The sequence below is a fragment of the Hesperophylax consimilis genome, chromosome 11 (genome assembly GCF_061612785.1).
Source record: "Hesperophylax consimilis isolate HC1 chromosome 11, BYU_Hcon_1.0, whole genome shotgun sequence".
NCBI lineage: Eukaryota > Metazoa > Arthropoda > Insecta > Trichoptera > Limnephilidae > Hesperophylax > Hesperophylax consimilis.
The window spans coordinates 12,351,414-12,377,431 of NC_142846.1; the positions used below are offsets into that span (position 1 = coordinate 12,351,414).

General features: G+C 32.6%; 1 protein-coding gene across 1 annotated transcript in view; it reads right to left on the reverse strand.

The window, feature by feature from the left end:
* LOC149419803 (trace amine-associated receptor 1) overlaps window positions 1–26,018 on the reverse strand; it is a 297,606-nt gene that overhangs the window by 89,746 nt on the left and 181,842 nt on the right. Inside the window, exon 4 of the mRNA XM_089637037.1 lies at window positions 17,603–17,719. Coding sequence (XP_089493163.1) covers window positions 17,603–17,719 — 117 coding nt within the window. The remainder of the gene's footprint in view (window positions 1–17,602; window positions 17,720–26,018) is intronic.

A 26,018-nucleotide genomic window follows, 5' to 3' on the forward strand; every position in this document is an offset into this window, starting at 1 on the left:
CACCTTTCTTACCATCCCACTACCCTCACTTAATAAAATCTAATCATTCTGCACTTGCATAATTTTTAAGTTTATTAGATTGCTATATGAAGGACACGGATATATCGAAATCGGTAGCAAATAAATAAAAATCGAGTAACAAATGTATATCTGAAATAAAACTCTTCAAAACAAAATTTCTAGAAATTGTTTTTTAGTAAATGCTCAAGAAATACACAAAATATAGTAACCAATTTTTTTTTAACCTACTTTTCATGACTTTATATCGCTTTTTAAGAGTGTATTGAATTGTTTTGTCCCCGTTGCCCTGTTAAAGAATGTGTACTAGAGATTTTTATTAAACTTAGTACGGGTTCTTTCACAGAACTTAAACAATTCATCAAATTTCAAAAGTAATTTTTAATTTCTGTGAAAGTTCTGTTATTATTTCAGTTTCTATGAAGCAACCGGTCTTTCAACTTCAACAGGACTTTCACAGAACTTGAAACTTAACGTTGAAATTTGATAAATTGTTCAAATTCTACGAAACAGCCCGTCTTGAAAAAAAAACTTTAAATTGAGGAAAGGTTCCATGTCAACTCAGGATAGTGGCAATTCAACAAACATTTGAAAGGTGATATAAAATCATCAAAAGTGATGAAAAAAAACTGTACCTTACCTACAAAGTCTAGTTTTTTTTCATCAATTTTCATGATATTATATCACTTTTAAAAACTGTATTGAATTGTTACTGACCTGAGTTGCCCGGTTAATAGTTTATCTACACCTGTGTACTTATAATTAAGCTAAATTTACTTATTTCTATAACTAAGATAAACGTATCATTGAAATAATAGATGTAATTGGAATATTTAATATTATGCATTGATTATTTATAAATATTCATTTGTTGGAACCCACAGAGAATCTGCAATGTAAGTGTTAATGCTAATGTAAATAATATGCGTGTAATTAGGTATGATGTGATATGAAACATTGGCTAAAGAAGAAGGTAGCGCAACACGGCATAGTACCCCAAAAACAAATCACTACAAATAAAAAAACGTTAGTTGAATGATGGATATATTATGTAATTCAAATCCGACTACAAATCTAAAAAGATGCTTGTGAAAATATTTATATTGATAGCACCGTAATACCGCACAAGAGTGCCAACTTTCAGGAGCCATTGGGCTGCAGGATCCCCATTGGGAGTATGTTGTGAGTCTGAAGGACGTAGGGGGTGGAAGGAGATGGGATTAAAAAGTACCTGGCAATTCAGATCCGGTCACTAAACACGGCAAAAGCTCATACATACATACTTAACACATCGTTCTGATTAGTAGAATTTCACTAGAACGAATTCACAAGATAAACGATTGCAATAATTATTTTTCTGATTAGATTGCAGTAGAAATGCAATAGAAAAAACTGAAATCTATATATTTATTGCGTATTAATAATGGGTGGTTCAGTGGATTGAGAAAATAAAATTCCGAAGTAACTTTTTTCCAATCTTCTTCAATTTGAAGTAAAGAAAAACAAAAGGTTGTGTATTGAAAGCATTCTTGATTATCGTCTCACGTTTCTTTTACCCACGGAGTCACGTTTTCTGGATATTTATAAAATATTCAAGGTTCAAATAACGATTTCCCACAGAACCCATGCTCATTGGTGTGTTTTTATTTTACTTTGTCACAACCTTTTTTATAATGAACAAAAAGGGTTTTTGTTTGGGGTTAGTTTTTTCGTAGGTAAAGTTACTTCAACCTAGAAAGGTTATTATTGTTTTGCTGTAATCGTTATTAATATATCTGAGAATGATTAATAAAAAAAATATTACGACTAAGACTCGATCTTAGAACCTTCCGATCCCAGATCCCAATGGGTACCGCCGCGACGCCTACAGTACGTCACTCCAAGTGGTTCGCCACATTTGGTGTCATATCAGGGGTGCCCGCACTGATTGGTTTGTTGACTCAGGCCTTGTTGGGGAATGTGTATGCCCGTTTGACCGGGCTGGAGAGCCAGACTTTCGCTCCCAGCGCCTTACACAGAATCCCCAAAAATGACATAGGCCCTAAGGTATTTTATTTATGTCAGAGCTTCATGTATGGAGTTAATATAAAGAAAAACATTTTGTTATCAACCATGGCTTTATATATTTCCTAAAAATAACTAAGTTTTTTAAAATTTTATTGACATATATATTTTTGATAAAGCGACAATCGTTCGTAAATTTTGCAGTTTGAGTATATAAAAACAAAGTGACATAAACCAAGTTATTTGTTATTTTTTTAATGATAAACTAATGTTTATAAGACAAGGTTTTGTGCATAGCATAAAGGATAACAAATAATTAGAAGCAATAATGTAACGTAGATTGTCACCGCATGTATTTATCTTACCATATTCCGGTGAAGTGATCCACCATAGCTTGCAGCAATATCATGGGAATTGAAATGACAACGCGGAATATCAATTGAGATATAAATAATATGTTGAATATTTAATTAAAATTTTAAATACAAGAGCAAGGACTCACATTTAGTAAAACAGGGGTGGTTGGCTACTTGAAACCACAAACGTTATATGAACGTTGGCAACGACATTTACTTGTAAAATTTTAATGCCGTAAACCACTGACAACGCGTGTCTAGAAGTCATACTATGGAAAGATATGTAAGCGGACGGTTACTACCGGTACAATAATTGGTCGACTGAAATATCAATACAAATTGAAAATATCTCCGTAAAAATAAATGCCGCCAACGGGGATTGAACCCGTACCTTCTGATGTCCGGTCAGGTGCTCTGAACCGCTGAGCTATGTCGGCTTATTTCCAACCCGCCAAATAATTCAATATATACCAGTACTTCAATCAACAACTACTGTTTATTATATATATTTTTTCTTTTTTTTCAATTTGTATTGATATTAAGTTATTTATATTTTCAACAAAATCAATAATGCCGTCACAAAGTAATAACCAGTTAAAAAGAGCATTTTTCTTAGTGTCTCTACATTGGACTTTGGACATGATCGCCAGCATACTTACAAACAGCATAGTTTATCTAGTCTATGGTTAGTAATATGATAGTCCATTGATAGAAATATATTATGTATTTGAACAGCGCCCTTGACGCGTTTTTTCACAAAAACGGCGCTATAAACATCATCCAAATATTATTATTATACTATGTTATAAGAAAGTCGAGATTGGACTAAGGCAAACTAGACAGTTTTTAATTTCTCTTTGTCAAATATTTGTATAATTTCTTTAATAAATATGTTAGTCTCCCGATATTATTTGTGAACATATCGCTATGGTCGTTCCATTTAAAAAATATCATCCTTTCACCTAGGCACCTGACACAATCTGCACTTTCAAAGATGTAGCAATTACAATTCTGCAGAAATACTTATACAAATTAGATTATGAGTGACGGAAGGCTGATTTTTTGATGATATACTAAGGACGGGTTGTTTCGGAGAATTTGAACAATTCATCAAATTTCATAGGTAATTTTAAAGGACTATGAAAGTTCTATTATGAATTCAATTCTGTGACCCATGACCCATGATCCAAGATCCATGTTGACATAATAACAGAACTTCAATAGGACTTGGAAATTAAGTTTTAAATTTGATGAATTCTTCAAATTTTCTGAAACAATCCGTTCTAAATATCACATATTTTAGTTTTTGTGATGTGATGTATCCAAAAAACATCGTTAATAATCATTTTTTTGTATGTTTAGATAATTCATGGATCTTTATCGGTTTATCATACATTGTTTTTACAATGTAATTATCTTACATTGAACCGGTCGGAGGCTGAGTTGAAATCGCGTTTAGATCCCACCCAGGCTTAGTGTATTCAATTCCTTGGCTGTCTAAGTCCTCCATCATAACAGAAGCAACATTTTCAGCTTACAATGGTAGTAGTAGGAGATTTTCAAATATTGTCAAGATGATTCGTAATCCGAGAATGTTTGTCTTTCTTAAAAAAAAAACTAACACCATTCAGAATTGAAACTTTGCTTGAAATGGTTTTAGCCGTATTTGGTGAATACCCAAGTACTTCTCAACTTTTCTCTTTCCCATCTCCTTCCCCTTCCACTACTTTCACCTCACAATATACCCCGATTGGGGATGCCATAGTCTCACTGGCTCCAGACGGTTGGGAATCTTGTGCAGTTTTACTTTAAAAAATATTATAATAAAAATAAATTCTTAGAATTCAGAAAAAAAAAACAGTGTTGATCCTAAACTATTTATTAGTGTTGGCATGGACATCCACGTAGACCGTAATTAGCCGTCCCATAGATGTGTCCCCATCATTACGGACTAGGTGAAATATGACGATCATCGTTAATGACCGTCTCTTCATTCATAACGAAATACCAGTTCATAACTGCTAACATGTTTCAATAAAAACCGTTGAAATATTAAACAGTTTTTGTGGATCACGGTGTATATTACGAAATAAGTAAACCTGAGGATGATGGATTGAATTCTGGTGTCCGTGGCATTCTTTATCTCATACAAACTTCTCCATTTAATCTTTTAGGTGTACTGGTTATGATAAATTACTGTAACCCTTATAAGTATTTAAATTCCACCCACAGGGAGCAGGGACAGACTGGCAGCTGAAGGGGTCTCGGTAAGATACATTATTACGACTACTTTTTTCTTCAGAAATATTATTTTTGTGTGATAAATGGTGTCACTCGTTTGATGGACAATTCTCTTTCAACTTGTATAGTACGCAGGATCTCAGATAATATTCAAACAATTACAGTGCAGTTTGCACAGTCAACTTTGCATGTAGTCAGAAGAAGAAAGAGCTATGTTTTCCATTATTCGCTTATCAAAATATGTTTGCTTGTATTTCTTTACGCGTATGCCGGATTCACACAAGGACAATAGAGGAAACAATACAATCGTGTTCTGTCCCTGATCCGTGAACAGCCTCGACCGCGCAGCGCAAGACTGTGGAACAATACAACATTTCTAATGTAATTAAAACGCGGATCGCTATCAAAATGTTTAAGTTCGCCAAAAATATTATTTTTTATATCAAAATGTACCAGTATTATAGTGTTCCATTTACGCGTCATTTTTAAGCTGACATACTAGAGCCGAGATACGTACTCGTACGCGCGGAGCGACTGACTATTTTCCTACTATTTTGTCAAAACGCGGTCAACGCGGCCAAGCGCGGTGCTGGGGTTAAGTTACTATTTGACATATAAGACAGTGTCTTTGTTCATTGTTCTATCTTCTAAACAACTGTTCACACTAGGACAGTGGATACGGAGCTGGGACAAAACAGTATTAAGCTGTCGTCCTGTAATCGCTGCATAATTTTTTTTTATTATTTTTTTTTTTATATAACATTATACTTAGATGATAACAATACGCAGACTTATATATATATTTTTTTAGTTATTATTCTATTTCTCCATAAGTTGAGCTCCAAGAGATTGTTCTCAAAAAATGGTTTTGGTTTTATGATATAAAGCGGTAAAAATGGGAAAAGCAGTGGATTGTGATGCGCAACACATTATTCTCTAGGTTGGACATGAGAATCAATAAAGTTCCGATAATTCGAAAATTAATAGAGAATTTCACCATCTCTCAGTAAACTCTGGAGTAACTTCTAAACGTGTAACTTTTACCATATGATACCTGCGTACTTATAATTAACTGGTCTCGGGTTAAGGCTCTTAACTAGCAATCCGGAGGACGCGTGTTCAAATCCTGGGGTGCTCCTGAAACTTTTATTTATTAATTTGTTATTTCACAATTTATTAATTTTAAATAAAATTAAGTATATTTTTGGCACGTTTCAGAGTGGAATACACTCTCAGTATTGAAACGTTGCTTGAAATATATTTAGCCGAGTTTTTTTGATCAGATCTGAGTAGCCAGCTTCCCTACCTTTCTTTTCCCAATCTCCTTCCCCTCCTAACTACCTTCAACCTCGCAGCATACCCCATTTTTCAGTTTTTGTGCGGTATTCACATAAACAAAAAAATACACGCTTTTCGGCAAGTAGCCCTAATCGACAGTTTACTCAGAGATGATGAAATATGCTCTTAAACTAGTTTCTAATTTAGTATAATATTTATAATTTTTTGCTAGTAAGTGAAGAGGCCTAGGAATTATGATTTTTTATGGGAAATTATTTAAGCCCACTTATAATATGTTTTCGGTACTTTATGGGGCCGGCTAGTTCGCCCCTGACTATGCCACTGGTTAAAAATTGATTCCGAAACCCGGTGAAATCGCGGCTGTGAAAGCAAATTAAAACGTACATCTAAAGGATGAAAGAAATCGCCCAGTCACGCGGAATAAATGGATAATGAAAATAAACGACATAATAAGACACGCCCTCTGCGAACGAAAATATGAAATATTGTGAAAGGAAGCTCCGAGTACCTTCTGAAAGAATGAGTTTAATCTCCATAGACCTGTTATAAGCAATTATACACTAATAGACTAGGAAACAAGGAACTCGGGTACGATGAATGCTAGGGCTCGGCCACTGAGGTCACTAAAATTCTAATTAAAAATGTGGAAACTTTAAATGTTTTATTAAATAAATGTGAATTAGGCTGGAAAGTTGTGATATCAGACGACGATCTTGTAGGATTATTCTCTTTGACTTCTCGTCTTCTCTTTATTCTATATTTTAAATATACACAAATATATAGAATACAGAGAAGTTGAGAAGCTAAAGAGAATAATCCTCAATAATCCAAACAATGTGTTTAATTAACTTGTTGTTATCAAGTTTAACGGCCTCCGTGATCGAGGGGTATAGGGTTCAAACCCCGGCGGGCGCAAGTAATTTTTTTAAAATTATTTTTTTGTTATTTCACAATTTAAAAATTAAAAATAATATGTAACATATTTACTGCATGTTCCAGAGTGGAATATACTTTCAATATCGCCTTGGTGTAAGACCACCATTCAGAATTGAAACGGTTTAGGCCGTGTTTGGTCCAAATCTGAATAACCAGTAACTTCCCTACCTTTCTCTTTTCCATTTCCTTCCCGTCGCCACTACTTTAAGCCTCATAATGTACCTCAATTGGGGATGCCATATTTTCACTTTTTTGTTTTTTATATTATTTTTGTTTTATTTTTTTTATTTTCAGAGAGTTGGGAACAGTTTTTTTTTATTTTTTATAGTGAATACCTCATAAGAGTCCCAACTGCTCCCGTCTGGAGCCAGTGAGACTATGGCATCCCCAATTGGGGGATGTTGTGAGGCTGAAGGTAAGTGGGGAAGGGAAAGAGGAAGGTGGGGAAGTACCTGGCTATTCAGATCTAGTCACTAAACACGGCTAAAGCCATTTGGAGCAACGTTTCAATTCTGAATGGTGGTCTTACACCAGGGCGATACTGGTAGTATCTTCCACTCTGGAACGTGCCGCAAATATACTATATATTATTTTAATTAATTAATTGTGAAATAACACAAATCAATCAAATAAAATTTATTTGCGCACGCCGGGTTCGAACCCGCGACCTTCGGAATGGCAGTCCAATGCGTTACCACTGGACTATGCCGGCCGTCGAGTGGAAGTGTTGGGACAAATTAATATTTTTTTTCGTAAAACTCCAGTTTAATTTACAAAAATACACATAATATAACTATCATTTAATTTATTTAAACACTGAAAAAACACTAAATTTACTCTCCATCTGAAGGCATTATCGAAATCTGGAGAGGCTACTTACAGACGATCTGTTTGTTTGACTTCTTTATAGGTACTTGTAAAGAAAATCAAATTATTTTTTTTTTGAATTATTGATTTTTGAGTAAATTGTCGAAAACCATTTAATGGTTATGTGAAGTGTTAAGTTTCCTTGTAAAGTTTAAATAAAAATTATTAAAGGTCTTGTGAGGAGGTGTTTCCTTACGGATAGTTTTAATGCATTTTTATGTTTTGATTGAACTCGGCAAACATATATTGGCCTGGCGGATGAATTAAATTACTTTTTTTTCATTATCAAATAAGCTTTAGGATTATTAGAAATATCCAAATGGCTGTTTTGTTTTGTTTTTTTGTTGTTTGTTTGTTTTTTTTTGTTTTTTTTTGTTTTGTTGTTTTTTTTTGTTTTTTTTTTTTTTGTTTTTTTTTTTAACTAGATAAAAGAAAATTACATTTTTCACTTATTTAACTAGAAATAACAAAAACGTTACACATAAATATATTACACAACGATATTATTCACTTTCATTGTTTTGTTGATTGAGCATAAAACTGAACAATTTTTTTTAAAATGTACCTACCCTTTTTCATTTTTAATTTCGTCTTTGAGGCAATTATATATGTTGCTCCCCTCGTAACCAATGGATTGAACCATAATGAGTATGTATGGTGTTTAAATGTATTTTATCGGGTTGCCGTGTAAAGTGTGTGTGTACTTGGAACGTTTTGATGGGTTCTGTATTTGTATGTATGAGTTTATTATTTATTCTGTAAATAAGGAGACATGTATTATATTCATATAATTTTCTACATTTTAATAATTTTGTTTCCATGTATAATTTTTTTGTTGATGTTCTAGGTTTGAAATGAAATAGCTTTTTGATTACTTTGTTTTGTGTTACATGTAGTTCATTTATATATGTTTCACATGCATTTCCCCAGATTTCAATCAAGTAGTTTAAATGTTAGTGTACGAGGCTATAAAATAGACCTTTTTTAATTTTATTTGGTAACAGATATGATATTCGGCTAAATACGCTAACTAAGGGGGTGATTTTATCTTTAATATCTTGAATATGCTATTTAAAAGTTAGGTGTTTATCAATGCACAGCCTAAGATATTTCTCCTGCATCAGGATTTGCAGGTTGTTATATTCAATTTTTAAGGGTACATGAGGAAGAATTATTTTACGAGTTGAGCTTAAAATCGTGTATCCTGTTTTTTTAACATTCATTGTAGGATATTTGATTGGAGCCAACTGTTAATTTTGTCTAAGTCACTCTGTGCATTTTCTAGTAAGATGTTTAAATCTTTACCCTAGTAGAAAATTGCAGTATCATCTGCATATAAAAAAATTTCACCGTTTAAATCTAATTGGGAGATATCATTTATATAAATTTGGAACAGAAGTGGTCCTAGTATGGATCCTTGCGGAACTCCGTAGTTTATTGGTAGGTGGTTGCTATTTTGATTATTGATGCTAACGAATTGCTTTCTGTTGCTAAGATATGATTTGAATAGAATAAGAGCAGAACCAACTGCACCAATTTTCTCGAGTTTCTTGAGAATGTCATGGCTTACTGTATTGAAGGCTTTTTGAAGGTCAATTAGTATAGATAAAATATAATTTCCACCATCAATGCTGCTTCTAAGTTTACTGATTAAGTCGTTTATTGCCGCAAGTGTGTTTGATTTTTCCTAAAGCCATATTGTTGATAGTTGAAAGGTCCCCGTTAAATGCCGATTATAAGTACGTTTCAGCTTTTGAACAAATTGTGAGAATTGAAATTTTGAGCAGAAAAGGATCATAGTATATTACTCTAATCTGATAAGCTTAAGTTTTTAAGCTAATCAGCTTACTATAATTGTATAGAAAGTTGAAACGCAGCTTTAGGACATTTTAAATGTAAAAAAAACCAAAATGTCGCTTATTATCCATTTGATGACTTTGTCACATGTGAATTTTTGCGAAACAACTATACATACGAGATTAAGTTTACGGCCTTTATTTTGTATATTATCATGGCTTATTATTACGATTATGTGAGCGATTTCTATCCAAGTGATGTTTGAATATCCTCGTCGCGTGTTCACCTCAGAAACGTTAGCACAGTTCTTCAGCAAATCATGGAGCCACGATTATTTATTTATTAACGGACATCGTCCAAATTACAAAATAATAACACGAATACTATAAAATGAAAAATACAGGATTAAACAAAGGTACATGAAAGCAAAGACATAAGGCATATATAATATAAGAAAATAAAGTGACAAGTCGAATCAAGTCAAGACTACGCCGTGGGTCAAGACCACGGGACACTTATAATATTCCGTCACTTGTTTAGCGACCGGCAAAAATCATTCAGAATTATCCCAAAAAAATTAAGTTATAGTCTGCTTGCATCATGTTTACAGTAATCGAACGAATATTAACTCTTTATGAAAGAGAAAGGGGCCATTTTTTCCCGGAGCTCTGTATGCCAGTACACCCAAAGTCAAAAGATTATAGTCTGAATACTGCATTTGAAATCCCTCCTTTATTCGTTAGGAGGATTCACATGCCGAAACTGTGTATGTGCCTTATATCATCACGAATATTGGTAATAGGCATAAAAATCGCTTGGCGAACGGGGTGTAGAATCTAAGACGATTTTTAAATGGATTTTTATTTTTTTGTATTTTATTTCACAAGAAAGAGAAAAGTTAATCAGGTATCATAGATAATCTTGCCAAAAGCCAAAAATGTTACATAATATTGATGAAAAATGAATTCGAATGGTCAACAAATTTATATTATACTCAGGATCGTAGATTAGATTTCCAGGAAGATGGCATTTGGGATCAAGACCCAAGCCTAGGGTATTATCAACTCAATACATAACTAAACCTTTCGTATATTTAAATACCTTTGTTTATTTTCCTTAGAACGCCACCCCTTCATCGGTTCTGAGGGTTGTAAATATCACGTCGGTTCTCTTTGATGCCGCAATCACTGGTATTATATTACATTTCGGATTCACTGTCCAAATTTAAAAGTGGCATTATTTCAATAATATTATAAACTGTTCAATTCGCATACACATATACCCACATTCACACGTACTCACGTACACCTGTACACTACACACGTTCCTTGGTGATTACTGATTATATACATACAACACATGAGACATTACAAGGAAACGTATTATAGGTGCCCACTTCGAAATATTTAATATCTGTAAATTGTATCAACCAATGTCCTGTTTGTTTCTTTATTATTAAATAAATAAATAAATTCTTGATGGCAATTGATAAACGAAGACGCAAAAGTTTTTTTTTAAATATACCTGTTGGAAATTAACTATAGTTTTTTATTCTGTTTAGTACCTACAGAGAAATTTTTAAAAATAATTCAAAATAAATATTTTTGATTTTACAACGAGGACAGTCAAATTTGTTACAAAAGAATTCATCCATCAGATATTAAAAAACGGGCTTCGTGGATCTTGATCTCTATGATTTTCGGCTACGAATCTGGAGGTAGCGGGTTCAAATCAGGGCATGTGCAATTACATTTGTGTTAAAATAATATATAGTACCTATATTTGCGGTACTTTCCAGATTGTAAGATACTTAAGTATGGCTCTGGTGTAGGGCCACCATTGTGGAAAAGTTTTTAGCCGTGTTTGTTGACCAGATCTTAATAGTCAGGTATTTCAATTCCTTCTTCTTTCTCATCTCCTTCCCTTCCCCACTAACTTAAGCCTCACATAATATATCCCAATTGGGAATGCCACAGTCTCATCGGATCCAGACGATTGAGATCAATTGGGACTCACATAAAAAGGCAGATATTTTTAATATGCACAATATATCTGAAAAATTGAAACAAAAAATGCCAAAAATTATAATCGTTTGTTAATATGATAAGAACTTTAATTCCCTATTTGACACAAAATATCCAAAAGTTACAGATCCATCGAGGTTTGCATTTTCAAATTAGCCGACCTTTGATGTTTGATCAAAACGAACGATGGCACATAGATATAAATCTTGGCAGCATAATTCAAATACAAGGGTTGAAATTCATTAGCCGTAAGTAATTGAAAGCGGGTGTGGGAGTTATGATATGACTTCACAAAAAAGGGTAAGTTGAGAATGGCAATTTCGCCAAATGACTGCGCCATTTTTGCTATTCTGCTACACTTATTATTTCAAAATTAAACTTAATAGCTGAAACTTAATTAGTAGAAAGATAATTTTTAATGACTGAATTTATTTTTAATTAACTTATTATTTTAAAAAAAATAGTGATCTACGTGGCACCATTTTTTTAGAATGAAAGGCTTAAGGCGTTGCACTACGTCGTGTAATATTTTAAATTGAGCCGCTATCAATAACAACCCTTACGTAGATGGCGATAAGGTTTAAATTCCCGCTTAACACCATCCGCCTGTTTTGATTTATGCAAGAAAAAAACATGGCCAAAAAGTGCCTTTTATTTTATTTTGTGGATGTTCAGGCATAAATATTTAATTTTTTTTCGATCATTTTATAAATAACTTAATTTGCCACACTATACAATAAAATCATAACCGAAAATGGATTCGTAAGTAGGAGATTTTGAACTTTAAAGCAGTTTTCATAGGCCATATACATTATTTTTTTTATGTGCTTATAAAAAGATTTATCTAAAAAACACTCGATTATTTCAAAGGCATCTGAAACATTTCTAGGCGACCAAATTTTCAAACCAAAAACACATGATTTTGAATTACTACGTATGGCATCCCCTTGAGTATTTCTTGTTTGAATTTGTAAAATTATCAATTTCGTGTTGGCAGCGTACTCCAGGTATATCTCTCAGTTTCGCCCTGGTAAAATACCAACATTCAGAATGATCACGTTACTTGTAATAATTGCTTTAGTCTTGTTACGTGAGCAGATCTAAATAGTCAGGATAGACCTTACAATCTGGCTCTTCACCATCCAATTTCTTTCTTCTCTCTTTAAAAATATTATGTTAACTACATAAACCTATTACCTATGTCAACTTGCATGTAGTACAATTTCGCTTCAGTTTTTAAATGAGATTATTACCGATTGTGGTCTTACAGTCTATCATGTAGTTAGTCAAGTCTGGTATGTTGCTAGTAATACGTCTGAATCAATATAACGAATAAAATATAGCCAATAAAAATACTTTCAATCTTTAATAATAATAATAACAATTTATTCCAGAATGTATGTAAGGGTAGTGCAATGCAATACATTCCATATTTTGAAAAAAATATACATAATTAGAGTAAGATAAATAATAATACATAGGAGATTCCGATAGGTACAAATAAAACGGAATATAAGTGAAGAAAGAAAAAGATAATTACAAAAATGAGTGTAAGCAGCCGTTTATGGAAGATATTTGGATATCCGTCAGAGAGCCATCAAGGGGGATTCCATCCAGGCAACCATGGCAGTGATGATTTTGTTACTTGATTGGCGTAGTCTGCGCCATAAACTTCCCATGTGATGTCGGAGAAGCGCTCTGAAAGTGTGTACTCGTCCCTCCAGGAACATTTGCGTGGCGCTGCAGTATCTCGGTAGGCGGAATAGTTGGCGATATGCATTATTGCAAGTAACTTTTAGCTTATGCCATCGGGATGCAGTGTAATCCACCCACAGTTCTGACGTGTACAGCGAAGTGCAAAATGCGTTGAAAAGTATCTTTTTCACGTTTGTACTGAAAAAATGAAAACGCCTTGACAGCATACCCATCTTCATTGACATTTAAAAATCACAATGAAAACAGGCATAGCAAAGGCTGTTGTTAAAAAAAATGTTAGGTAAAAGAAATAACCACTGAGAATAATTAACAATGATTGAAGCGACATTTTATTAAAAAAATAAGCGAAAGTTTAAACAAGTGGATATCGCTTAGGTAACTGCGCGAAATCATAAAACCACTCTGTATTCAGAAACGTTACCACTTTTAAAGTGATTTACCGAACATCTGCTCAGCGGAGATACAAAGATTTATCAGAAGAGATTTCACCTAATTTCCTCTTAAAAAAACTTTGTGATGAAATATGATGCTCTTGCAGATACGAGCTCTGTTTAAATATTTCGGATGTACTCAAGGGTGGCAAGATAACGTAGATCATCCTATGGTTGTTTGAAATGTATAAAAGTATAATTTTTTAAATACCCCACTAGGACTTACAGTAAAATATGAAAAATGGAATACATTTACCACTAGCTATAAATCCCCCTCAGGCTAGAAAAAAAATTGCTCGGTTTTACTAACAAACAGCTATTACCTGTGGAGCCAATTTATTCACTTTTCAGAACAGCTCATATGGTCACATAGTAATCTTCCTTACTTTTATAGTTAGATAAATTAACTAAACGATGTTAGAAAGAAAAACACTAATTTTTATATTCAAATAATTTTAGTTAACCGCAGAATAGTTAAAATTTACACCTCTATGAAACCAAAGATTATTAAAAAAAAAGAAATTTTGTGTGTTTTTTATTAATCATTTTTATATGAAACGACAAAAAGTGGGGTGGCAGTATTGTTTATAGTAAATTTGTCTCAATTTAAAATAATTTTATTATTATAAGGAATTTCAGTTCAGTGTTCACATGAAAAGACGCAAGGTGAGCCATTTTTATTTCTAGTTTGATTTCTAAAACCATGTATGTATTTATAATAATAACATTTGATAGAGCGTACTTCATCACCTTTTAAAAACAGTTTTTAGTTTTAGGATTCGTTCAGAAATATCCCATTTGATTAAATTGACACATACATAAATATCCAATTTAATTGAATTTGCACCTATATAAATATCCCATTTAATTGAATTTGACCTATGTATAAATATCCAATTTTTATTTGAATTTACACATTTATAAATATCCCATTTAATTGAATTTACACATATGTAAATATACAATTGAATTGAATTTACACATATATAAATATACAGTTTAATTGAATTTACACATATGTAAATATACAATTGAATTGAATTTACACATATATAAATATACAGTTTAATTGAATTTACACATATAAATATACCATTCAATTGAATTTACACATATATAAATATACTATTCAATTAAATTTACACATAAATTCTCCGACATTCTGACAACATCTATAAGAAATATAACAGTCAATATGCCGTAGGCCTGAAGGGTTGAGTAAGAAAATTTTGTGAGGTGTAAACAGAAGAGCGTGGATTTCGTTTAAATTGCTTTAAATGGCAATCCCAAGATGGTTCAAAGGGAAAAGGGTGTATCTTTTAAATTACACAGTGATCACACGGCGTATTTTAAGGTTTTCAGAAATTTGTTATGTGTACCTTCTTTCCGAAAGTAATTTATTCGAAGGTAATTTGTTTTGCTTGCTGAGGGAATTAACCTTATACATGGCGATGATATTTATACATAAAATAAATGACAACCTGTTACTGAAATACTTGAAAAAATATATAGATAACAGGGACATTCACAGACATAACACAAGGCGTTCAGTGAAATCAGACAACCAAACAAGGACAAAACCGATAAGTAATACAGTTTAATCTATAGAGGGATGAAATATTGTAATGCGCTACAACAAACTGTAAAATCTGAACTAATTAGTAGATTCAAGATGGATTGTAGGAGCCACATTAAGCGAGATAAAATGTTATAGTAAGTAAGTTATACTTAGTTAGTCATTTGTAAACTTACGAAAATTATTCAATAAAATCTAAAATTGTAGTTATCAGTGTTATTTATTCCTATGTACGTATTTCTAGGCATTAAACCAACTGGTATCGTAGCCTACTTGCATGTTAATATATTATAGTACCTATTCGTTAAACCTTCTTACGCTGTCACCGCATTAAGAAAATATTTCTTGTTTACAAGTATTCTATATGCAAATTTAGATCTCATCTTTCTCATCCAATATGCAATCTCTGAGGCGTATGTGTGTTTAAACAATGTAACTAGCACGAAGAGACAATTTATTTACTTAGTTAACGCCCAGAGGGCTTTAACATGTCGGTAGTTTATCTTTAAGGTGGCAGATAATTTTAAAATATAAAAATAAATAATAAAAATGAAATGACTACAGTTTAAACATTAAAGAAATTTAAAAAATTAAATAACATTTTTAGTAAAAAAAGAACTATATTCATCAACGATTGATTTAATTATATCAACTCAAGCCAAGGCCTTGAATGTTTTTGATGCAAGTCTAAATGATGTTTTAGTCTTTTTACCAAGTAATATTTTTAACTATTATTTTCTGTTATGATATCTTTAAATCACGTCCCCTTCTAAACTTTGCTACTATTTCTCACTTCTTATTGCATATAATTTTGTATAATCCGTAGTCAAAAAAAGTAATAAACAATATCGTTATGCCTCAAATAATGAGAATGTCAATAAAACACACATTAGTGCTGATTACAAACAAAAAACCACATACTGAAACTGTTTAAATACCACAACAACGCCCAAAAAGGATAAGGTCACAGAAAAAAGTCTTTGGAGAGACAAGAAAATAAGCCAGTGTCAGGAAAAGGAAACGGCAGAACTCCCAGCCATCAGTCTTAGTTAAAGAAATAACAGACCATTTATAACTTCCGTATGTGCACCTACCCTTCCTGCTGGGGGTTGAAAAATGTGTTGCTTCTGCGAACCTAACAAAAACGGTAGATGTTTCCGAAAACATCTACCGTTTTTGTTAGGTTTTTGCCATTGCGTAAATGAGGGAAAAATATGCCATCATTGAGAAGCACCGGCTGTGGGAGAGGTATTGAGAAGGATTTTTTTTATTTTGCAGTGGTTATAAGCAGAATACCACTGTTCGAAGCTAAGACTCTGTCACCTTTATTTGGAGATATGAAAGGGATAATGGAAGACCCTGCCTATTCAGAAATAGTTGTCTGAAATAGAAAGTGTTGTCTATATGCGATTGACGCAGAAGTAATTTAGAGCAGTTTTTAAATGGTGGTAGTTCAGCATAGAGCGGTAATGAGAATATTCTGAAAACTACTGTTTTACTATTGGGTACCATTATTTCCATAAAGATTTAGGAAGAAGAAGAATTATTTCATAAAGAAGAAGTTTTTAAACAGTTAAAAAATATTAATTACTTAATTCAATCGAGCCTTCGAAGAAACCGGGAAAGGCTAAAATGTTTATTAAAACTTTTACAATAATTTGACAGCTAGAGTGAAAGGCTGTTAAAAGAATCTTCTGCGTTTCACTGCAAATGTAATTATAATTCCGCTATTGTAACAGTATATTTTTAAAGTTTAATCTAAAGGTTATTTGAAGAGAGGCTGAACCTGTTATGTCGTATGACTATGACGGCGATGAGTTCCCAAACGGAATAAAAGAAATAAGAATTTAAAAAGTTATTATATATTTAACGCGAGTAAATCAACAATAATGAAAATATTTTTTGCATATTATGATTACTAGGAACTTTAATTCGTTATTCACGATGGGACGACGTGCTACTGCGGTGCGCGGTGCGGAGCGGAGGAGGGTTGCAATCTATACGAGATTGACCGATCAACTGAGTGGTAGTGATATCTAATGGATTTTTTTTTTTTCCGTGGTGCAAAGTCTCTTGTTCGGAGCTTTTTTTCTCGTTGTCTGAAGTGCGCAGCTACCTGGAGGGGGGGAAATGAGTGGTAGTCTTCTGAGGCTGCACTTATATAGGGTCACACGCGTCTATTACAACCGGAAATATTCTAGCTGCCTTCGTTATTATTCTCGAAAGTACGAGATGCGATCTTCGCTGCGTAAGCAGAAATTATAGAATGTTCTAGGTCGTAGTAGCCTGCCGCTATAACACAGGAATACGCCGCAATTCAATGATGGTGGTACCTACCTTCTTGCTGGAGTGGCGATGGTACCTGGCAGGGTGCAGTAAGCAGACGTATCGATCTATGGCCATGCAGACCAGGATCACTGCACTCTGTTGGCTTAGTGCACCGCGAAGTAACGCCTGCAAATAATCACAAACGGAATTTATTAATAATAATAAGCTTTAAAACAACCCATCCTGTAAAATAATCGAGTAGGGCTGACGAGGTGATAAAATAAAGAAAAAAATCTCATTTCCTTCTTAAACATAATTGTCTTGTCTGGAGTAGTACAAATATCGTTGTCAGTTTTCTTTCATACTTTTTGGCATTGTCGGTTCAATAGTTATATTAAAATATATTTTTAATACGACCATTATAATTGATAAGATCGAATTTTAATAGTCCGCATCGTATTATGCAAGCTTTACTCATATGATTTTGTCCATTAGTCTTTATATTGAAATTGGGATGGCGAAATATTAGTCAATATACTGATTTTTTTATAGTTGAAGAAATATAGATATTTCACTTTCCAACTAAATATAAGCTACATAATGTTAACACACAAAACAATTATAATTTTACACAATATACAATAGTACATAACATCTCATCTTAACAATTACTATACGTACATTCTGTTCGCTAATCTTTAGATAGGACAGCTTTTCTTAAATTTTCTTAAAAATTGGGAAGGAGATTGTAAATATTTAAACCCTCATGGCCTATGCGTTTCATACCACAATTTACCGTCTTTACTTACAATTTGTTATGTTGTCTGTATTGATGTTGTATTCGTGTGTATAAGTTGGTTTGTATTTTGTATGTTAAAAGACATAAGTTATATTCATACAATTTTCAATAAGTTAATTTCTTTGTATAGTTCTTGGTGAGGGTATCTGGGTTATAGTTGAAAGAGTTTTTTTTTAAATATTTTTATTTATTTTATAAAATACGGTATAATTATTTAAATTTACATAGTAAGAACATATTTCAAATAAAAATAAACATGTTTACTTTTACAAGATTCTAAAACTCGCGTGTAAAGGGATAAAAATAAAAACTTAACATACATATGTAAATAGAAGAAAAAAAATCATAAAAACATATAAAGTGAAGAGATTTTAGTTTTTTTATACACTAATATATAAAATAATATAGTGAGATGTCATCGTCATTCTAATTCGCTAAATTATTTAAGATGGTGAAGTTTGTTTTATTTTAAAATTTATTATAGTCCGGTTCTAATCTCATCTCTGTCGTTAGTTGATTAAACCACACAACTCCAGTGTACATGTAATAGTGTTGTGTAAAACTGGTGTGCATTAACGGAGTGCATAAGCGACCCATTGTATTTTGCCTATTGCTCTCGACACGAACCATGGCATGGTGTGACTTCTTATACAGATCTTTGTGGATTTGAAGCAGCGTATTTTTTGTATATGTATTTTTTAGTTGTGGGACTTGAAAGTCTTTGAAAAGTTGTGAGGTTGGGTAGTCTGATGGTTTTTTTATTAAAATTTTTACTAACAGCCTTTGAGTGCTTTCCAGCGGTAAAAGTGATGATTTGTAAGCTCCCCCCCATGCAACGATACCACACTGTATTATTGAATGATCTAGATCTAGAGCGTAGTAAATATTTTTAAGTTAAGTATATTTCTTCGACTAATAAATATGTAAATGAGTTTTCTTAATTTATTTATGATATTGTTTATGTGAGTTTTCCACTTAAGGTTACTATCTATTATTACACCTAAATATTTAATTTTATTTTTATTTGCTATGCATAAACATTCATTATTTTAGTAAATTTTTTTGATGTGCATTTTTTAATATATTTTAATATTTAATGAAATAAAATGATTTTTTTTGTTTCTACTAAAAATTATATTATATATTTTTTCAATATTTAATATTAATAAGTTTTTATCAAACCATTCTTTGAACGTATTTTATTCTACATTATTTTTAAATCGTTTAGTTATGTAATGTGTGTGTTCCCCCTTATTTATATTTGATAATTTAGGTGAGACTGGGTTAAGTATAAGCCCCTCTTAACTTCTGTTGGTAGAAGATTAGCGAATTCTATCAAATACACCAATTAAGGGAATGATTCTTTCTTTCAGTTTTCTATGTGCTGTTTAAAGGTCAGATGAATTAACACAATGTATTACCTCAGATGAAATGTGATAACGAAGAGTTATTAGACAACCTTGCTCGCTCATACCTACATTGTTTTCTCTCTTTCATGCGGTCTCATACAAAAGTCAGTCGCACGTTTGTTACGTTGCGTACAGACAGGAGAATAAACGCGCAAGCCAGGCCACAAATTACAGGAAATGAACGAAGCATCCCATTGTGGTTGCTCCGTTCCTTTCATATAAGTCTTGGTTCAGCTTGGCAGTTTATATTCACCCTCATACTTAACTAAAATGAAAATGTACTCGTTACGGTTCAGGGTTTCAGAATAAATAATGTGCATTTTGCTAAAATTCATTGGAGAACCACCATGAGATTCTTGAAACTGGTTGAAATACCAGACCAGTTCTTCAGTGGCTTGCGCCAGATCAAAGCATTCATTGTGAATAAATGCATCAAGTTAATAGGTCAAAGTTAAGACTATTTAATGCTAAATGTGTGTGGCTCTGAACTCCAATTCCATGTTTCCAGTCTATGCCACAAAGCGTTTCTAACATATGTATACCTTCACTAGCGCACTCTAACTAATAACGACCAAAAAATCTCATTTAATTTATCGAATAATTCCAAAACTTTTTTTAGAAGAGTTGCGAATTAATAACCGATGGACATTATCGCAATATCAACTTTATTTTAATGAATCACAGAATTTAACTATTGTATTCAATAAAACTTGTAGGTGTACGAGACGACTATGATAATACATTTTGTATAACTAGCGCAGACCCGAGAAAACTCACGGGATATTAAAATTATTGTATGATTTGTGAAGCTGAAAAATTTTATACAAAAAATTGCCTTGGAATCTACCTTTCAAAAGAAGAAAGTTACCTGTTGAATGTTGGTGAACTTTAAAAATTATGAAATGTCATTCGAAGGATATATTTAAAAAGGTAAAGTATTTCCATTGAACCTAGTTTACTGAAACCGCGGCAATGTTTCAGTAACATATCAATACTCTATTAATTCATTTAAGCGTCTGTAAAACATTTTAACAAATAAATACGCATTTCGAATAAATAATAAAATTTCATACAAATTATTTTATCGCTTGCGATAAATAGTTTCATTGATTTTGAATTGACGTTACGAATTACGCAGGAATGTTTCACATTTTCAGTATATTTAATTTTATAAACATCGCCGTCGAGGTTTTTCTGGTAAATTTTCTTTTAGCACATTGATCGACAACGTTCATATCTGAGTGATTGATTTGAAAGATTTTTCTTCTTTGAAAATGTCTAGAAAATTATGGGTGATGTTTGAAACACCAAAAGGTTTCGATTGGAGCCCTTAACAACTACAAGATATCTGATATTCTACGACGAGCATGTACATTATATACATTTTTTAGGCGATTTCATAGAAAGCAATACTTTTTGGTTTGACTTTTTCACTAAAAATGATAAACTAATGTTTACGAGACAAGGTTTTATGCATAGCACAAAGGAAAAAAATATTTTTTTAAACAATAGTTATTAGCCTGAAATATTTTTATAATTAAAAAAATATTCTGAGAAAAAAACATGTCACCGATTGGAATTGAACCCACTGCCTTCTAATTTGTATTTTTTTATTGTTTTTTTTTTAAATAAAATTTTTATTAGTTTATTTTATATTAATACAACACCACAATAATACATGTTTTACAATGGGCTAATGTAATTTATACTGCTCTTCCATTTAAATCATTTGCTTATGGATGGAATGGACAGTATTCCTCTTGGAACACACTGTACTGTGTTTCAAGCTGAGATGAAAGCCATCTTGGCCTGCGCACAGGAGAATATACGTGAATAAAAACATAAGCCTATGTTCCGATAGCCAGGCAGCCCTAATGGCACTGAGAAGTAACTTACAGAACTCGCTACCATCAATAAAATAACTCTAATCTGGGTACCAGGACATAAAGGTATTGAGGCCAACGAGCGGGCTGACGAACTAGCAAGGAAAGCGGCGAAAGCACCACTTGTAGGATCCGAGACGGCCGTAGGAGTAGCAGCTTGCCACATTAAATTACATATTGATAGGTGAATCGAATCCCAGCACCGCAAAGAATGGGAGAGAGCACCTGGAATGAGACAATCTAAAGTACTAATAAAAGGACCAGACCCTAGACGAACCAAGAAACTACTCGATATGGACATAAACTCGCTGAGGGAACTGGTAGGACTACTAATGGTACACTGCCATCTCAGGAGACACATGCAGAGATTGGGAGTAGAAAACAATACTCCAATTCACCTATTGTGCCAATGTCCTGCCCTGGTGGGAACTAGGCTCAGATACCTGGGGAGACATACAGTACAACCAGAAGACATAGCCACATACCCAACGACAACCCTGGTGAACTTTATTAAAAGGACTGGGTTGTTTTTAAAGGATGGAGGTAAAATGGGAGATAGCACAATGGGCCTATGGTCTAAGTGAAGCTTTAAAAAAATATATATATAAATATATATAGATGGAAGAGGAGGCTATAATTGTACATCTGGAAAATCAGTTTAACAGTATATTGTTGTGGGTTACATAATTTTGTGAAATGGCATACATTTCTATTCGAAATGAGGATTTTTAAAAATACATATTTAGTTTTGGTTAATCATGATTACGAATTTGAAAGACACACATATTTCGAAAGAAGAAAAAAATTATTATGGACGATTAATAGAATATTTTAGTTACATGAAAATCAAAAAATTTGTGTACACTACCATTTAACAAAAAAGGATCGACATGTTTCGGAACCTAATGAAAATTAAAAAATAGTCAAGTATGGACATTAAGGACGGGTTGTTTCGGAGAATTTGAACAATTCATCACATTTCAACGTTCATTTTCGGGATCTGTGAAAGTCCTATTTAAGTTCTGATAGTATATCATTATAGGCTAGTTGCTTGACAGAACTGAAATAAAAACAGAACTTGAAAAAATCCTTCATAGAACTTGAAAATCAACATTAAAATTTGATGAATTGTAAAAACAAACATTGAATTTTGATTGTTCTCCGAAACAACCCGTCCTTAGTATTATATATTATGTTTACCCAAAAGAAGAAATCATTGGTTTCAAAACATATCGATCCTGTTGATTTAATAATGGTGAACATACAAAAATATATTATTTTAATTTAATTATAATGACGCCACAAAGTATTTCTATGATTTTAAGCTGGATAAATAAAGTGAAGCAGTTTTTTTAGAAATAAAATAAAATGCAAATTTTGTTTTAAACCACAAACATATTTAAATTTACAAACCGGTTTCAATATAAGTTAAGTTATAAGTTTCTGTATAAGTTTCAGCGGGTTAAAAAGTTAAATTTATTGTTTGAATTAAAATTGTAAAAATTGATGAAGACATTTCAAGCAAAGGTTTCGATCTTGAATCGTGGCACTTCACCAGGATACTTCGGAGAGAATCTGCTAATTCTAGAATTTTCATAGGTAAAGAATTGAAATCACCAGTAAAAGGAGAAGTACCTATATCTTATATAAATACAGCATAAATTGTGATATTTATGCCGTCATCATTTTTTACGTGAAAAGTATTTTAGATCTACGTTAAAAGTTCACGTGACTAAAATGGAAAGAAACCTCGCATGGAACAAATTCAAGAACCGAAACAGTATTTTCAAAAAATTCTTTGAATTCCAAATTGTGAAATACGGGACCTTTTGTTAGAGAGTCTTGTTGAAATATTGATAATATCATCTCGATATAAAAAAAAAAAACAAATCAATTTTGTCTTTCCCAAAGTAAAATTGTACTGGTGGAATAAATGTGGATTTAACCCACCGATACAAAGGCAGGAGTTTTTTTTTCCTTGTGATTGATTGAATGTGCGGAACACGCGTCAGAAGTATTTGGCTAGTTCTCAACAAAGACGTGAAACTTTTAAAGTAAACTTTGTTTGTTCTTCTTCTAGAATTGTTTTAACCTTTATGCTGGGTGACAGAAAAGATTCTGGATTTTGGAAAAACGCTGCATCAACAAATTTCTTTTCCGGAACTTTGACGCCTTTTTTTACCGCAAGACCTTGAATTAAATCGTCAAAACTACATAAAAAGATTATTTACTTAAATTCCCAATTTTCTTTAATATTGTATTATTTTATTCAAGAAATTGAGCAGTTCGGTAATAAGAAATTTCAGGCAAATTTTCAGTTTTGTTTTTGAGTGTTCACTTAAATACTTATTGTATTTTTATTTACAAATGTCGATTTCATACTGAAAATAATTATAAAGTTTGCATTTTTCAAAGCCCGCCAAAATGATCGAAATCTGACGGGGTGCGCGTGACGTCAAACGTACCTCGATTTTGTCGGTTAAAAGTTAATCCAACTCGGGTCGGTAAGAAATCAACAAATCAGAATTTAAATTTTTTTTTTTTTTTTTAAATTATTTATTGAGTTAGTTTATACATTTGAATATAAACTAATATAAACAAGATCATATTTCATTTTGTAATTTTACATATTTTTACAATAAATATAACATTTCTTTTTAAATACATTCATTCTTCCTTCATTCTTCAGACTTTCAGGCATTTCATCATACATTTTTAGTCCTTTGTACATTAGGCAGTTCTGTGATTTTGTTTTTTTCATATGTGGCAATCTAATCCTATTTACATTTCTGGTTTCGTAATTATGAACATCTCTATTAAAAACAATTTCATCCTTAAAATATTTTGGCATTTGGTTGTTCATGATTTTATGTACAAAAATTAACACATTATATAATAGTCTCTTTTTTATAGAAATCCAATTTAGCTGTTCTCTCATTTGATCTATGCTTGCGTATTTTCCTTTTCCTAGTATACATCTCATAGCTCTATTCTGTATAACATCTAGCTTGTTCAAGTTTCCTTCATTGGCCAAATATAACATAGTAGAGCAATAATCTAAATGTGGAGCAACTATAGTTTTATAAATCAGCTCTGTAGTGTTTCCATTTAGTTTATTTCTTAATCTAGAAGATAGTTCAACAAGATATCCAAAAAAACATGAATTCTTTTGAATATCGCAGTGGTATGACGTGTGCAAGTCTTTTCATGAACGCGGCTGAACGACCCGTGAGGTAGCGGTGTAAGATCTGTCAAAACCCGCCAACCAATTACAGGGCGTTTATGTCTCTTACAATTATTTTTAAATCACAATTAGTTAATTCTACGTATAATTATATAATTCGAATCAGTGTTTGTTGATCTAGGCCAGGGGTCTCCAAACTACGGCCCGCGGGCCGTATCCGGCCCGCCAGTGTCATCCATCCGGCCCGCGACATCTTATGACCAGTGTCATCAAGGACCCGCGACAGCTAATGGCTAAGACCTTGCTCGAAAACTCCGCGAATTTTTTCGTGCGAATATATATGCTCGTTGGCGAGTTACTTGGCACCAATACATTGCGTCCACAAGTATCGCGCGAAAAATACGGGCGCAAACGGTGTATATATCAAGAGGATTTTTTTTGAAAAATCTTCATTTAATTCGCAATGATATCAAGGTCTGAGAAACGAGTATCAAAAAATTATCTTCAAAGATATGTTATCTAAAGCTATATTTTCATCCCTGAAAATTCTATTGTCTATCCCCCCCCCCCCTAGGACGAAAATATGGGTGTCTAGAAATTAAAACTGTTTTGGCCCTCCGAACTCACTGGATTAGTCAATGTGGCCCTCCGGCTGAAAAGTTTGGAGACCCCTGATCTAGGCGTATGAATACATCTTTTTCAAACTATAATATTTTTCATATTTGTAGTAAGCATAACTTTGTGGCTCGTCATACATAAATTTGTTTTAGACCACTTTAATTTTAATTACACTACCGGTTTCGGAAGCACCCTTCCCTCGCCAGGAGAAAATTAAAACAGTTTTCATATTCTCCTGACGAAGGAAGGGTGCTTCCGAAACCGGTAGAGTGTAATTAAAATTAAAGTGGTCTAAAACAAATTTATATCTTTTATTGTATAATATATTTTTCACTAAAGTTCCTTGATATAAGATAAAATATGTACGTATTTCTTCCGATTTCAATCAAGCATATTTTATAGGTCAGTATGTTCTCTCCACATAAAGTATAAACCCGCCAATAATGTAATATCATGTATTGTCGTAGCGCAAATGTGTTATAATTTGTAGGTTAAGCTGTTATCCTTGAAATTTTGGCAGTCCTCCATGCTCCATGGCGACTGTCAAACGTATAATACTAGAAAGATTTGTATTCAAATGACCTTATGCTAT